At 43.2% G+C, this 16,965-nt stretch overlaps 2 protein-coding genes across 5 annotated transcripts in view; both read right to left on the reverse strand.

Annotated features, from left to right (window-relative positions):
- The window catches only part of limk1a (LIM domain kinase 1a), a 48,575-nt gene extending 36,397 nt beyond the window's left edge, over positions 1-12,178 (reverse strand). The window contains exons 1-2 of one of the 2 annotated variants that reach the window (XM_041940326.1): positions 12,072-12,178; positions 9,136-9,235 (exon numbers count right to left, since the gene is read on the reverse strand). In XM_041940326.1, coding sequence (XP_041796260.1) covers positions 9,136-9,235; positions 12,072-12,129 — 158 coding nt within the window. In that variant the 5' untranslated portion in view covers positions 12,130-12,178. Of the gene's footprint in view, positions 1-1,266; positions 1,395-9,135; positions 9,236-12,071 lie in introns of those variants that run through there. The other variant, XM_041940327.1, reaches the window with a different exon arrangement.
- Positions 12,179-13,268: 1,090 nt separating this feature from the next.
- Positions 13,269-16,965, reverse strand: part of elna (elastin a) — a 46,633-nt gene continuing 42,936 nt past the window's right edge. For all 3 annotated transcript variants that reach the window (XM_041941224.1, XM_041941223.1, XM_041941222.1), the window contains 3 exons: positions 16,139-16,174; positions 14,945-15,013; positions 13,269-14,841 (listed from right to left, as the gene is read on the reverse strand). In XM_041941224.1, coding sequence (XP_041797158.1) covers positions 14,795-14,841; positions 14,945-15,013; positions 16,139-16,174 — 152 coding nt within the window. In that variant the 3' untranslated portion in view covers positions 13,269-14,794. The remainder of the gene's footprint in view (positions 14,842-14,944; positions 15,014-16,138; positions 16,175-16,965) is intronic.

Below are 16,965 nucleotides of genomic sequence, written 5' to 3' on the forward strand. Positions count from 1 at the left end.
AGGACAGAAACACTGAGTGACAACAGTGAAGTCGGTCACATGTAGGACAGCAGGGTTTGATTCATTGTGCTGCGTTGAAAAAAAGAGGGAAGTCACCAACAGACACGGGTTTATGGAGCCACAAAGACAGAAGTGTGACTGATGTGCGCTCTGACACGATGGACGTGACAGACAACTTGAAGAGGCACAGATCGTCTAAAGCCACAGAGCGACACACTGCAGAGTGTGTTTACGACAAGATAATGTCATCTGGATGAAGACACTTAGGGCAATTTCAAACACTGAATGATGATGTTTAGAAGTCGCTTTATATTTCTGCCAGTTTAAGAGCTGCTGTGTGAAAACATGAGGAGAAGTGAGAGTCATCCGAACACCTGACTGATCACACAAAAGCAGAGCAGATCATCAGTGTTCACCTTCTTCTAATAATCAGTCTTTATAATGTGAATATTCAGGACTTTGGTGAAGGGTCACCTTTAGGTTTTTTTAGTCTCATGTGATTTTATATTGACTATTTTTGGGATCTGGACTGTTGGTCTGTGACAGGATTTTTTTGAAAAGTTTCTGATGCTATATTGATCAAACAATTCATTAATGCACCAAGAAAATGAGCAGATTAATCAATAAATAATACAATCATCAGTTACAACTTCTAAATTAGAGAACATGAAAATACCTAAAACTTCATTTGAAATTTGTTTTTATCAAACATGTTTGAAAGAATTTTGTTTGGTTGCTTTGCTTCACTTATTTGACAAAACTGGGGCAAAATTGTACGTCCTGTTAAATTCAACAGTAGAGCTTCAACTATTGGTTAATTAATCGATAAATTGATCAAAAGAAAAAAACAATTAAAAAATAATAATTAATACTAATACTCGTAAGTATAGTGCAGTAACACACACAAACAGTAGGTCATCTCCATCATAGTAAATTTAATATTGTTGGGTTTTAGACTGCTGGGGGCATTTTCACTGATTTCTTATGTTTTATAGAGCAAATGATTATTCAGTTAATCCAGAAAATAGTCTGGCAGATTAATCAATAATGAAAACAATCGTTAGTTGCAGCCTTATTCAACAGACTGCAGAGCTAATTAAGTTGAATACATTAAAACAAAAAGTCCTGAAAGTGCTCATAATAATGGAAAGTTTGAGTCCACAACTTCACGACAACTACACAAACTCCACCTGAAGAAGACCATGTGATGTGGTCAAAAGCCGGGAAGCAGCCGGCCCATTCAGACAGTTTTACTGGTCCACTTACTGTGTGTGCTGCTTCTTGCTGCGCCGGTTCTTTGCTGACACGTCTCCTGTGGGAGCGACGGGCTTGTTTGGACAGCCAGAGGACAGACTCATGTCAGCGGCTCTGATGTTTAACTCGTACAGCTCCACCGGCCTCGCCGTCACGACCATCAATGACTCTCTGTCTCTCCCTTCCTCTGCTTCCTCTCTCGGCGCAGCTGCACAGAGGGGTCGCCCTTCTGCATCAGCTATTTCCTGTCCTCTGCCCCACCTTCCTCAAGGCTGCTCATTTCTCCTTTTTAACCTCATGAAGACGCCACATAGGCTCCGCCCTTGTAATGTTAACTGTCCATTTCCTGGGTTGTTCAATACATTTAAAGACTGTGGTGGCACAAATCAAATTTACCTATTGTCCATCATCTATTACAGCTCGTCAACCTCCTCTCAACTCATCTGACTTACCAGCCTCCTCGGAGGAGCCCTGAGACGATTTGTTTTCTGAGGATGAGTGTAGCCTCACTCTCTACGGAGGCTGAAAACAACTGCACCTGCAATTATTTGTTTAGAAAACTCTGGAGATAACAATAAAATAACTTTTGTTTTTTCAGCAGGATCACTGAAGTGCACTCGCCTGTGACGCTGCAGCCGGCTGGTTTTCTCTTCAAATGACAAGAACTGATCTGATCTGGGGAAGAAATGCGATTTCTGATTGAAGTACAGCGTTGATCAATAACAGGTACATCTTGATCTTACGTTTTTCAAATGTTATTTTTTTGGTGCTTCGAGCAACACAAGCCGAATGCCATCAGGTTCCCTTACACTGGAGAGAAGGCAAACATCTCTACAGCCGATATCTTTGTTATCATGAAACAATGAAATAATTAATTTGTGATCTTCGTGAAGAAAACGACAGTTAAAAAAAAAACAAAAGCAAGCTCAGCCGACCCAAAGACGTCTGATTTAGGCCGTAAACCCCAGCCGAATCAAGGCGAACCAGCTGAGCCGTCCACCGTCTACACTTCTATAGGGTCATCAACAAACTGCTCAGACTGATCCAAAACTAATGAACTGGCTGCTCACCGCTCATACATACATCAGTGTACACAGGTATGTCGGCAAATAAATAAAAAAGAATTTACATGTTGGAATTTGTCACACTCATCTTATCTTTTTAAACATTAACAATACTTTGATTGGTGGAAAGCAATACGCTCCTTTTCATGCTGCTTTATACCTTATAAAAATATTATCTTTTCACCAAAGAGACATGTCCACTCAGATGTTTTCATTTAAACAACTGTTTGAGGCCCAGCAAGGTAAAATTATCCAACATTTCACAAAAAAAATGCAAAAAAATCCTAAAATTCAATTAATTCATTAACGTCATGACCTCAGAATTATCTTGTGACCCCTAACACAGTAAGTAATTGGAAGTAATTAATAATTACACGTTTAATTACGCATTAATGTAATATCGGTCACAGGGGGCATTTTACTACAGAACAAGTACCTTTACTTTTGATACCTTAAGTGCTGATAATACTTTTGCAGTTTTTTGAATGTAGGACGTTTATTTGTAATGGAGTATTTTTATATTAAGTTACTGGTACTTTACTTCATTAAAGTATCTGACTGGTAATGTCTGCTAATTAATGGAGTTAGTGGAGTGTCGGGGGGAAGCGCCTGGTGGGCTCCCAAATGGACCTCTCAGCCGCATGTCACCATAGCAACAATCTCTATAGAATAATATAGCTCAATAAATGTACATACATGAAGGACCAAGCTTACATATCAAGGAGTGAATTTTCAAAACAGTTGATTAATTGACTATTCGTTGCATCTCTACTGATCAATACTCAAACTAAAAGGGGCTTCGGTAAGAAAACAAGCTGGGTACTTTGCATGTTTATCAAAGCTCCTCTGTTGTGATTATTTATAAAACCTCTGCGTTAATTAGCTTCCATAATAACTCTTCACAGTCTCACCTCATTAACCGAACCATCAACACCGTAAGAGCTGAGTGTCGGAGTTCTACGTTATTCTCTGACTCAGTAAACAACCCGACACAGCGTGAATCATCCATCGTGTCCTGCAGCTTCTGTCACCAGGCAGAGTTCATCTGCAGGTAGAAACAGCTGAGTCACTGCAGCCCTTCATGTTGTCTGTTTCTGAGCCAAACTTCACAGCATCGCAGAGCTGGAAGGCAAGATGTGGTGCAGATGAGATTTCCTTAAAAAATTATCTCCTTCCACACCTTTTGTTCGTGTCCCGCCGTTTGTTTCGACGCTGCGTTTTCAAGCAGCGAGTTGTCAGGCAGACCAGCAACACTGGTCCTGCAGACGTGATTCAGGGTTTAGAGGGACAGGGGAGAAAGGAATGTGTGCTGCAGCACAGGAAGGCAGTTGTAGGATTTGTGTCAGCTCGTCCTTGAGAAAGGGCAACCTGGCCTTAACAACTTTAACTCAATGTTTCAGAACAGTGTTTGTTCATATGACTACAGAACATGCGAGCACATTAGAAAACACTGCATGACATGCAGACAGCATATTCTGTACATCACCAGTAGACGCACGCTGGATGCAAAGAAAGAGGTTGCTAGCTGAAGTGCTAACGCAGCACAAGCCTTTGCAGCCCTTTGGGACGACTGTTGGGGCAGCGAGCGTCATGCAGAAATAGTCTTACTGAGAGCAGGACAGTGCTGCACTGTGCTGCAGAGACACTGCAGCACGGGCCGACTGGCCTGAAGTGAACAGTAAATACATATTGATAAGATGATGATTTGCTAAAGCTGATTTATTATTCATGTCGCCACAGAAAAGTGGAAACGGACATGACAACATTAATTTGCAATAATCCCACGATCAAGACTACATAATGATTATATTCTAATGAAGTATACAGGATGCAAATTGCATACAATGAATAAAAAAAACATGAAACCAAAAGGATCACAGAGGATACTAATAAGCGTGAGACTAGAAATCCTCTGATTCCTCATTCCCAACAGGCAACAAGAGGTTGGGACCGACTCCAGAGTCCTGTCATCATGATGCTACACACCTTCTTACTACATCTGGTGTCTTTTCTCAAACGTCAAGAGCTACTTTAGCTTAATCCCCTCAAATCCACAGTGGAGGCAATAAAACTGTTACTGAGAGGCATCTAGAGAGCCTTTAGCCTGAGTCCTCGTGGCCTTTCCGGAGACAACGAATGAATGCTTAATGAAACGTGATCAAGCACTGTGTAAAGTAACAGCAGGTTTTTAGTCACGCTGCAGAACTGTGGAGAAGATAAAACAAGGAAAACAGACGGGGGAGTAGAAATTACCCTCAACTTTTATTAATGGGACCTTTTTCCGCAGCAGACAGACGTATTGATTGATTGGATGATAAAGAGGTTAAAGGATACTTCGACTTTATTACAACCAAACAATGTAACTGTTTGTTATTCTATTTTTATTTTCCTATTTATCTATTTAAACTTCATTATAACTGAACTTGGCTTATTTTCATACTTTTGGCTATCATCCTCCTTATTAGTTATGATAACTGTACTCAACAGTTTAACCAGATTATCTATCAGTTCTTGACAGTAAAGCTGCAAACTGCAAAGGAAACTATAAGTACGTACAAAGTCATTCTGTAAACTGTGATGTTTGTTTGTTTGGGTAATTCTTTCTGAACATTCTGCTTTGTTTTCTTCCAGGTAAATTGGGTTTGTTCACTGTAAAACTTGCCGGATTATCTGACTGTCCATGTCCCGAATCGAGCACAAAGTTAGAACAACCAACAGAAACCAGCAACAAGCTGAAAACAACCAGCCACGTTCATGAAAAAGTTCTCAGCAAACACAATTTCCCTCTGAGCAAAGAGTCTGGGGCTTCTCCTCTGTGATATTTACATTACTGTGCCACCATCTGTGGTGTTGCTCAAATCTGTGTGATGTTTTCTGCACTTCCCAGAGAGCAGTTCAAAACCACTGTGGTGCTCTCTCTGGTCATGTTTACTGCTCCGTTCTTCTTCTGTTTATTATAAACAAGCTACTGCTGGAGTCAGTTTTATCATGTCAGAGATTTGTTTTTTCCCAGGAAAGCTGTTCCTGAACCTCCCGAATATGCAGATCAACAAACGCTGTCAAGGCTGCGTTCAGGTGGCCCCTCTTTCATTCCCTGTCCCCCATTGGCCTCTTCACTGTCTACATCTAATAAAAAAAGGCTAAAAATGTACCTCACCAGAAGTCAAATAAAAGGTATATTTCTTCACACAGCTCTCTGAGATGACACCATAAAACTGCTGAACGAGGAAAATCAATCCGTTTTGTTTAATGGTGAAATAGTGGAATCATAAAGTGATGCAGCAGGAGCCGGGCTGCTCATTCAGCAGTCAGCGCTCACAGTGAATGAATGTTGTGGCTGCGGTCCTCATAGAGAGACCACAGTCTGTGTGGCGTTCACAGTGTTCAGTCGAGCTTTGGGACAGACTGAAGCCTCGGTGAGAACGTGGCTTCACTTTCCCATGAAGGTTACAGCGCGTGCACAGTCGTTTCCTTCGGCGCCCGAGGGACTCCCTGCAGTCTTCAAATAACGCTCTCTTCCCCTCTCCTCGTATCGTTCCCACTTCCTTTCCACTGGAGTGATGCTCCGTCGCAGCAGCAGCCCTGCGGCTGGACTTCTTTGTTGTTTGGATTTCGGCTCCGTTCCCGCTTGTCTATTTCCCACAGAAGTCTTGTCTGACTGGTGAAGCCATCTTAAATCCTCCCTCTCTGTGACAATCCTGCTCTCCCTCAGGATTTGGATTTGGGTCAAGAAATGATTCCCTCTCATTTCTAGACACGGTGTGACATGCAGGGAAACATCAGGATGATTTCTAGGAGGGTGCAACGCTTTTTTTAGGAGTCTGCAACTCTTTTTACAGCTTTACTTACTCACATGGCTTCACTCCGATTAATTCAGCACTTGTGGTGTGTGTTGTGTCACTACGTGGTGGGTGGAAGGGCTTAAAGCTGCAGGCTGATATCAAGCGCCTCATAAGGGGTGTGAGGGAGCTGGCACATGGCTCAGGTCTGAATCCACTCAAAAGACTGCTGTGGTACTTTTATTTGGACGAAGTGCGTAAAACATGCAAATAAAAAAAAAGGCGAGAAATGAGTTCACACACATAAATGCAGTCAAAAGAGAGAAATGAAAGAATGCAAATACGTCTGAAACAGACACTGAGCCCTGCTGCAATGCTTCATCCACTCTGAGGTAGCCAGATGTAACTGCCTGTCTGCGCTCTCTCATCACACACACACACACACACCACAAAACCATTGTGGACTCTGCCCTGTGCCCAGAAACCCGTCTCAGATTTCCCATTCAGACATCCGGCCGGGGGAATCATTAACGACACAGCGAGCGCCAACCTGTCGAGCGGCTCAGGTGTACGGAGCGGAAGGAGGAGCGACGAAGCATCAAAGCCTGCTTACAGGTGTTCGGGAGTTCAACTGCAGGTATGTGTGTGAAGTCCGATAAGCTGCCTCGAGTGACGTCAGCCGGGTCGGAAGACTAAAAGAGAGGAAGAAGCGAGCTCACCAGACCTCTGCAGCCCACGCCTCATCTCTGCTTGAGGCTACATTAGCCACTGCTAGCAGAACAAAGCAGAATCTCTGACCCTACTGGTGATGGTGAAGTTGCATTGTGGGTAATGTGGAAATGTGTGTGTGGGAAGAATGAGCAGAATAAAAGAGATCTCCGTTTCTGCTGCATTTTTTCCAACAATGTTGAAGGAGTTCAAAGCTAAATCAGGCAGTGAGTAGCAACACTTACACGTCCTGTTAATGTGTTACAGTCCAAGGAGACGCAGCCGCTACGTTTACAGCTGTCTCGTTTCAGGAAGGGAGGGTAAACAATGACATACTAAATGCTTCAGTCAGAGCTCCTCAACAGGAGGTTGTTTTTTATCTCCTGCGTGTCGGAAACAAGGTTGATGAAAGACGTGGGAGACAGATATTACATAAGATCATCAGAAACAAAAGCTGCTGCAGCAACATCAACAACTGCGTCCTATTAATAGAACAGCCTTGTAAATACTGTCCCACTTTCAAAGTAAATAACTCGTGCTGGCTCAAGATCACCAGCACTGATGAGAGTTACCACTCATAGAGCTTGGTCATGCTTTCGCTGCAGCGTCACGGCATCGTCCAAGTGCAACATACAGGCTGAAAGGCACGGATGCTAAACAGGAGCAGAGGAGGAGATGCATCCAAAAAAAACAAACAACAACAGGTTGATTTTTTGTTATTGTTCATTTAGAGGTTCAACCATAAAACTTTGCACTTCCACATATAATCTAAGAGTCTAAAATCTCCTAAAAAGACGAGAAGAGGCGCTCCAACAGAAGCTGCTGGTGGAAGTCTCAAATTGCAGTTTAGTGTGCTGAAAGAATCGATGGCCATTAGTACGTCTCAGCCATCTGCGAGTCTCCTTTTCATTCACGCACTCAGATGACTCGAGCTGAGGCGACGTCATTGATCTGAAGCTTTAGTGACGCCTGGTCTTTCTTTTTCCAAGTCTGGCCAGAACGACACGCGGCATGAACGGTGAGTCAGCTGGAGAAACCAGATTTTAATCTGTGTGGAAAAATGTTTGAATCCAAACATTATGACTGGTTTAGATGGACTGTAACCTGCTCTCTCCACCCTCCACTTAGATCAAAGCCAACATGGATGAGTGTTTAAGAAAATGGAAATTTGATCATGTACAATTTTGTGACGACCGGGCAGATGCAATACATCAAAAGATCCTGAACAATCACCAAGTGGATGTAAACTTAATTCTTGTAACAGGGGTTGTATAATAGCAATATATCACAATTAAATAACAATAAATCTCATTTAGGGTTTTGGAGAAATGTTGAGAACTCTTTTTTTTCTCACTTCTTCTCAACTGAGATCAGATCAGCTCAACCAACAAGATCTCTGCTCAATATTAAAACTCGAGATACTAGCTAAAATCTGAAAAAATGTGAAGAGACTTCTTTCAAAGAGAAACATGTGAACTCTCACTGCCCACACACACAACATGCTGCCGTTTCATGCTTCAGTTTCAGTGTGTCAGATATGAACAGCACACAGACTTCCAAATGAGGCACCTCGTCTACAGAGAAACCCGTCGCTGTGGAAATGTCCATCACGGTGGCAGCAAAGGTTTAATGTTGGAGCTGCACACGACAGAAGCTACAGTTCTTACTGATCAGGAGGAGTCTTCAGTCTACTAAATGCTCAGTAATGATGCCTTAATGAGCCGTGGCTGTCAAGGACGCCATCACAACACAAATGACGGGAAGCTGCAAGTCGCTAAAGAGGAGTCTCTATCCTGAGTGATGTCACCGACTGACCTGCATGGCCAGAAATCATCAGTACGCATCTCAGCTGACACCAGTGTACAAAAGCTTTGCAGGCTCAGACCTTAGAAAGCTGCAAACTGTTTCAAAATAATGGTTTTAAGCCTGAGTTCAACTCAAAGACAAGAACACCCAGAGAAAAATCACCAATCGCCTCTGACCGCTAAAAGCAAAGACCCACGAGAAGGAAGAAAAGAACCAGTTAAAGCTGATTTTCCTCACAAAAAAGAAAAGAAGGTGGCAGAGCAGCTAATCGTGTTACCAGTGGAGTAAAAAGGTCAGCTGACAGGAGAGAGTTTAAACAAGGAAGAAGGTGTGAACACGGGCAGCAGCAGTAACCTGTGCTGTCCACATTCAGTAAGAAACATGTTTCAGTATTTTTCTGGCACAAAGGAAACCAGGGCTCCACGATCGTCATTCATCCCCTCCATCGCCGCCCTTTTAAAGACGCGTGAACTTGTGACATGTGTGTTAACGTGTTGGCCATGGTGAGCCGGTGTTGATCGTACCTGAAGCAGACGGTGTGCCAGTCAGTGTTGAGGGCCTGGAGGTACTGCTCATCGTAGATCCTCTGTTTGCATCCCGCACAGACGGGCAAACTCCCTCCAGCTGGAACAACAGAAACACGTGAGGTCAAAGGACGGACCCACACCCGCCAGTTTAGAGCTCATTATGCATAAAGTAGACAACAGGTCTTTGATGAGTCGTAGTCATTGAGGATGTGTGTTTGCATGTTATATTTGTCCTTATCTCACCTCTAATGCAAATCACCACAGCTGGTTAATGATCGCAATCCTCACTGAAGCTCCAGATATCAATAATGACGAGAGGGAACGCATCTTTTCAGGGAGCACAGAGGGGAGAACGACTGGCTGCATCAGCTCTGATTTTTGTTTGGAGTTTTTTTAAAGGGGTTTGGAGTCACTGGAGTTAGACAATCAAAGGGGAGGACGCCTGTGTGAGCCAGCAGTGATGACCTCAGCTGACCATGACAGACTGTCACTTCTGTTCATTGAAACACGATTCTTAGTTCTTGCGGAAAATACAGAAGCACATTAAGTCTCTCCTTTGACTTGAACACAGTTCGATAAGAGCCGTTTCCACCAGATGATCCTCCCACTTACTAATGAGGAAAATGTTAATTATGATTAGAAGTTTCAGGAAAAAGCTATTTCGCAGAGTTTGGAGTGACTAATTCTAAAATGCATTAAAGAGAGAGCAGCAGTGCGTATGTGTGTGTGCGTATTTCTGCTGATGTAAATCTACTCATTGGGAAGGACGAGCAGTAGCAGATTATACGCGACATACAGCAGATATTATTGTTGTTGCAGCTCATTTGCCTGAGAACACATCACTTGCATCGATACGCTGAGATGCAAAGTAACCACACGTATAAACATGGCGGCCAGTTAATGATCCATTCTCTGTTTACAAATGTAGGCATATGAGAGGGACTATAATCTGTGAGAGGAAGAAGAAGCTAAAGAATACTGTAGCCTCCTATGGAAGCCCATCTCTGACAATGGACTCAAAAAAAGGGCCTGTACGTTATTAAAATGAGACACTTTCTCAATGACTAAAAAAATGACAAAATAATGACAAGAAATAATAAAATAATGATTGAGTCATTATTTCTAAGAATTTACAGGATCTTACAGGATTCGTTTGAACTCAAAAGCATCTTTAGAAGCCTCTCTGTCTTCATTTCAGCATGAAAACTGTTTATGCAGATTGAAACTTTTAACATGAGACTTGATCTGATTGGGTGCTACAGTGACGGTGCATAACCCGCAGTAGCTGGGTAGATCCTTATTTGCATGAATCATCGTGTTTCTGCAGCTGAAAAGCGAAACCCAAAAACGCACTGCATTTATCACAGCAGACACCTCCGCCTCCTGCAACACGACATCTGGATATCTGTGCCACTGTTTGGATGTTGCACAACAAAACGAGGCATCGTTATCCGTCCATCCCTCCATCTGAGAGCAGCGTTGGCAGAGGTTTCTTGCGGTCGGCTCGTTATTGAAATGCCTGAGTGAGCTGCCCTGCTGTAGTAGTTTTATTGATCACACCAGCTCAGAAGCAGGTCTGGGTTGTGCTAATGCCTTTCCTCTCCTCTCCCTTCACCTCACCTCTTTATTAATTTACATTCTTCACCCCATCTCTTTATTATGGAGCATGTCTCTCAGTGATGGTTGCGTCCTTTTGAACTCTGCTGTCTGTAAATGTCTCAGAGAGGACACAAATACCTCAGTGAAGGCACAACAACGCACATATTGTTCTGTATAAGGTGTGCAGGTATAGGACTGGTCGCCCCGCCCCTCCCAACTCATTCCTCACAGTAACTTGCAGCAGTTTCTCCTGCAGATGAGCTAAACTCACTGTAATGCGAAGCAAATCATCACATGAAGTGTTTATTGTGAAGCTCAGTGAATCTGACAGCTACAGTACAGATAAGACTGTATGGATCTCACAATGGAGAAATTCACTAAATTACATTGCTGGATACTAACACAGTGCGCACAGCATCTCTGAATGCACACAGAGTGACATCGCAACTTAATTAACCATGATGCACGATGCATTACAAAGATCTACATGAGTGATTTCTGAGCAGTTCAACCAAAAATAGATTTTCCTTGTTTTAAAGACCAGAAGTAACACAATAACGTATTTCATGAGAGAAAAGCAAGGATTAGACAGAAATCTATCTAATCTGTTTCCCACTATCACCTCCCAACCCCTCAGTATATATCTTGCAAAGCGTTGTAAGGGTCCCGGGTTAGAAACCAATGTTCTAGAGTGATTTCTATATTTTAAGGTTCAACAAACTAGAATAAGGTAAAAGGGTGTTGTCACCTACTGATTGCCATTATTAAATCCCACACAAGAGAATAGATGAGAAAAGTTGGGGGGATTTTAATATTCTATTAGATGTGCAGCTCCAGGTCAAGAAAATGCTCCTAATATGTATTTCATTGAACTTGATTTCAGCCCATAACTTCAAGCTGCACCTCATTAAATGGTGTAATTCTGCATGCATCACCGCACGGAGACCACATTTTCTATTATCAATGTAACAACATGCGTTATAAGCAGTATGTGTTCGGCTATCTTTGAGGATTGCAAATGAACACCGTGCATGGCCTGGGGGTAAACACCGCATCCAAACATGACGGGTGCATCACCTCGGAGAGGAAACATGGCTTCAGTTGCAGCCCAAATACGCTCCCTGCACCAATGCTACACCGCTGACTGTGTGTGACAATAAAACGAAACCCAAAGTAGCAGAAATAGTTGAAAGCTTGGTGTTTCCTGTCAGTTTAAGTGGCGCGTCCTCTGCGTTTGGAGCAGCAGAGGACGCGCCGCTGCCGCTGCCGCTGCATCTCCCGCCCCGCCGCCGCCGCATGCAGCCCGCGGCTCTTTCTACCCGGCGGCTCCTTACCTTCCTCCTCTCCCATGCGTTCGTCCTTCCAGGTGCAGCAGAGCAGCATCAACCTCATTCACTCTCCGACACCGAGCTCCGGGAGAGAGCCAGCCGCCTCTGGTCGACAGATAACCGGTGTCCGACCACCACCGCAGCCCGCCCGGCGGTCGTGTCGTGCGCGTCGTTCGCTCCCTGCGGCGCCCCACACGGCTTCCTCCTGCAACGTTCCTGCGGGGCTTCATTCAAGAGAGCCGCTGACCAATGAAGCTGCTGGGCCGGGGAGAGGAAGCCACGGGCCGGCCAACCAGGAACACTCCCCGCTTAATTAATGCATGTCTTCCAGGGCGGGGAGGAGCGATCAGGATGGCAGTGCAGGATACACCACGGTGGCTTTAGTCTTTATAAAATATAATCTAATCCTATTTATCTCCCAGCTATTTCTTTGATTCAACCAGAAAAGGCAACATTTTCTGCAGAAGTTTTATCATTTGACACAAATTATACTTCCGTCATCCGTCAAAGTGAAGGTGCTGAAAACAGCTGAAGTGTCAGTTGAAGTGTAATTTATTTAATAAAAGCAGAATACGGGGTGGAAGCAGTTAAAATGTCACTTGAAGATTAGGGTTAGGTTACCAAGTTAGTGGTGGTAGTTTGTAGTTTAAACTTAGTACAGCATTATACTGCAGTTCAATAGAGATACTGTAGTATTTCTGAAGTGGGACAAGATTATGAGACTAAAGGTGATGAAACAGCAGTGGAGCTCTCTACAGGATGCAGATCATGGTTCAGTGGTTCGCCCAGATGATCCTCACAGAGCGTCAACATGACTTCATTATTTCCAGTTGGCACAGTTTATAGTCACTACTGAGGCAAAATGTCTGCTCTCATGGGTTTGATGCCATTACAAACAAGAACTCCACAAAATCACATGTATCAGATTTTAAAGTGCACTAAATAATATTTCACAGATTGACAGACAGTAAAGATTTGGCAGAATTGAGATGCAACAAAGGTCCAAAGCAGGTAGGACTTGAGCCCCAGATATTAATGATCTGTGGTATGTGGCTTAGAGTAAACTGGTGAATCAGGCCCCCCTGGGCCAGCTGGTTTTCATCAGCTCACAGGACAAGCTGCTGCTGCTGCTGTGGAATGCACTTCCAAAAAGAAAACATAATAAAAACATGGGAACGCACAATATCTTTTAACACATTTTATTTCGTTATTTAATGAAGCAAATAAAATGCCGGGATATCCGGGAACAAGTCACACGTGTGTCGTGGAAATATAAAAAGTGCAAAACCACACTGTTCCTCCTTATAAAAACAGTTTTAAATAAAGATGAAGAGTATCCCACGGCACATAAGACAAGGTCTGACCCAGCGAGGCTCAAAGACAGTTCTTACACAGCACCGAGTGAAGGAACTGAAGCCAGCCAACATCAAATTAGTACAAAATACAGTACACAATTACAGAAAGAGATGGGGTCACTTGGCAACAGCGCTCATGAACCTTTGGTCAGTAAGCCTCTTTAAAAGCAGCTCAAGTAAATGAAGAACAATGGGAGCTTATGCCTCACATAAACACAGCCATTAAACAAAGTCTTATTCTGTATTACAACTTTAAACAGTGAATAAATGAATAAAAGCGAAGGATTGTTCTTGTTTTTATGTTCACACGTTCCTGATAACAATAAAGCTATGAGTCAAAGCATGGTGCAAAAAAAATCTTGAATAATCACAAGGTACATAAAAGTAAATAACTGCTGCAATGAGACTAAACATTCGACGCAGACTAAAGCGCACAGTGACACATGATCAAACATTCATACATACACCATGTATATGCCAGAGTAGCATCTGAAACACATTTTAATCTGCTTGGAACTAAAAGGCAACACAGCTTTCCCATGGTTTTAAAACATGGCAACGATTGACTTTTTGATTGTCTTCAGCATACCGTTCCTCAGAGCAGAAAATGCTCTTCATACATCACAAGTTCGGCAACACTAAAAATGCTGAGAAAACTGAACTGCATAGCAACTAGAATCAGCAAAGTTACAGAGAGCAGATGGGTTGGCCGGAGCCCCAATTCCCGCTGCTTTATACCCAGCGGATCTAAAAATAGCAGCGGAGAAGACAGGGAGCCAGAGACGATGCTGAGATTGGCCAGATTTCATCAGTTTTGGGACGAGCCTGGACCAACTCAACCCTTGTGTCATGTCAGAGAGGTGGTGAGCTGTGTACAGCGAGGTGAGACAGCTTGGGCTGTAACACTAAGGCATTAGGCGCCTTGCATTAGGACTGAAACCGAAAGGGAAATCATTCATAGGTCACGCTGGCAGCTGATGGTTTAGACAGTCTTTCGCACAACAGTACAACCGTATGCACACACACATAAAACACACACACACACACACGCATTCATACACAGGAACAACACATGGTGACACAAACACACTCTTTGTATTGTAAGTACGCTGATGCAGTACAGGGAGTTAAAGCTGATTAACTTGATCACATTCATGATTAAAGGCACTATCAATAACATACGTCACATCAGAATGTGTACAAAATTCTGGGTCGGTGGGTTTGTATAAAAACAGACGTTGAAGTCAAGTAAGTAAAAAAAAAAAACATCTTTACACAATTTGTAATGGGGTTTGTTTGCATATAAAATGTACATTCTAGATCATGCAGTAGCACCATGGTTTCTTGAGGTCACCCCGGATCCCAAGAGATCCTCTACTTCCTCCTCCCACAGTATTTGCCCTGGCAGCCTGCGACGCCACCTGCAGCAAAGAACCACAGTTTAGTCTTTCCACTGGAGATTAGTTCACGCACATATCCGTGATTTCTTTTGCTCCAGCAAGCTTCTGTGTGTGAGTCTCTTACCTCTGTAGACCCCTCCGCCTCCTGCACCGCCAAGGAAACCCTGCAATGGACCGTACTTGGCTGCTTTGGCTGCAACGCAACAACAGGAACAGCCAGTGAGCGTTATTTACTTACCACTTACTAACCAAAAATGCTCTTATGGTGTTCTGCTAGTATGGCTGAGGAAATTTTATAACCAGCTGGCATTTGGTGTTTGACCACAGCATCCATCCAGCAATTATACTGCACCATCAGCCTCCCTGAGAAGCTGTTATACATTAAAGACAGAATAATAAGGCTGATATTCATTACCACTGAACCAAGCACAGGTGCTGTGAATTAAATACAGATGTATTTATTGATGGAGGTGGCAGGTACAGAACAACTCAGTAAAATGTTTGGGAATTTCTTTGCTCTTTGCAAGACTGAAATAAGATGTCGATCTGTCGATCTGAGTGGGATGTAAAGATAAGGGCAGCCCGAAGGTGTGAAGGTGAATTGTCACATCGTGGTTCATAATTTACACTGCTGAGAGTTATAAACCAGACTGACACTGTTTCACTGGCTCACACAAAACTCTTATGGGCAATAACATCAGCGCCAACTCTGCATTAATGGAGCAACACCAGACTTCATGTTTCTGTGACATCTAAAATTCTGAGGATTAGTCTGAAGTTTCCAACTTAAGAAACAGGCTGGTGTGACTTCATAAACACTGGCTCAAGTGTCCTGCGGCACAGCTAGACCATGCTGCATTTGAGTTTATATTAAGGTTGGCGTTCATTCATTTGGCAGAGGGGTTTTGTTAATTGCTATCTGCGCAAGAGGCAACAATCTTCAGTGGGCACCTTCAAAGGTCATCAGTGACTCAGGCGCGTGAGAGTTTAAACCAGTGAAACGTAGTTATCTAAGAAACCAGACGTGTTCTTAATATAATCCGTCCAGCAGTAATCTCAGATGTTCAGGAAAACGCAGATTATCATGCATTCATACTTGTTGTGCCGTGCCATCTGCACTGACAAGCACACCCAGTGCCAACCCTCACTGCATCCTTTTCCAATCTCATCCACATGACATGTTGCCATCCTCTGCCAACAAGCAGAGAGAAAAATTGGAAAATGGGCTGAGGGGCAGGGGACACGACTTTATATCCCTTCGAAATGTGATGTGTTATGTAGGTGCATGGAGAGATGCGAGGAGGGGGGTGTTGGTTACCTTGTTGAGGAGTCAGTGGGGCGGGTACATATCCACCTAGACAAACATTGAAGACAAATGAGAGATGAGATGGTGCCATTAGCACTAATGCTAAAATGAGAGCACTTTGGACATGTCACAGTGGTTGATGTGTATGTCCTGGTCAGGATGTGCTGAGGAAAACCTGTTGACTTCAGAGCGGATCACATGGGAGGCACTTAGACCTGGTGCTGAGGAGCCTGATTCAAGTAAGCAGACGTGCACACACAGTCATGGTTTCCTGTCTGCATTTTGCATTTAAAAGTAATCTTGGGAAAGGTGCTTGTGGTTTTGTTCATTTAAGATGCTGAAATTTGAATAAACTGAGCTCTGACAAAGACTGCACAGCCTAATTTTCTTCAGAAGTATTTTGCAAATGGGAGAAATACTGCATTAAAAATCGATATCATTGTCATTTTCCCCACTCTCTGTGGTAATCCAATTAATCTCTTTGTAACTGGGTGCTCCGAGGAGAGAAAGGCAGGTCATCATCATTTCAACTCAATTCAGCCTCCCGTGTGTGTTAGCAAGTTGGGTGTGAGTGAAATTAGAAATAAAAATTTTGTTAAATTTGAAAAGCCCTCAAATGCATTTTGCTCAAAGGAATCAAGTGAACATCAACTATTTCATGTACATATGTGGCAGCGGTGCATTAATCCGCCTCCTGATCCAGAAACAAGGATGGAAAGTTAAAGAATCTTCTCTTCTCTAAATCCCTGACTGTTTGGAGGCAGTTTGCCAGCTAATTTGGGTTCATGTTTTGCTTCCAGTAGCAGAAAAAGCAATGGTGACAAATTATGAATGAACAT

Source organism: Chelmon rostratus, chromosome 7, assembly GCF_017976325.1.
Source record: "Chelmon rostratus isolate fCheRos1 chromosome 7, fCheRos1.pri, whole genome shotgun sequence".
Taxonomy (NCBI): Eukaryota; Metazoa; Chordata; class Actinopteri; order Chaetodontiformes; family Chaetodontidae; genus Chelmon; species Chelmon rostratus.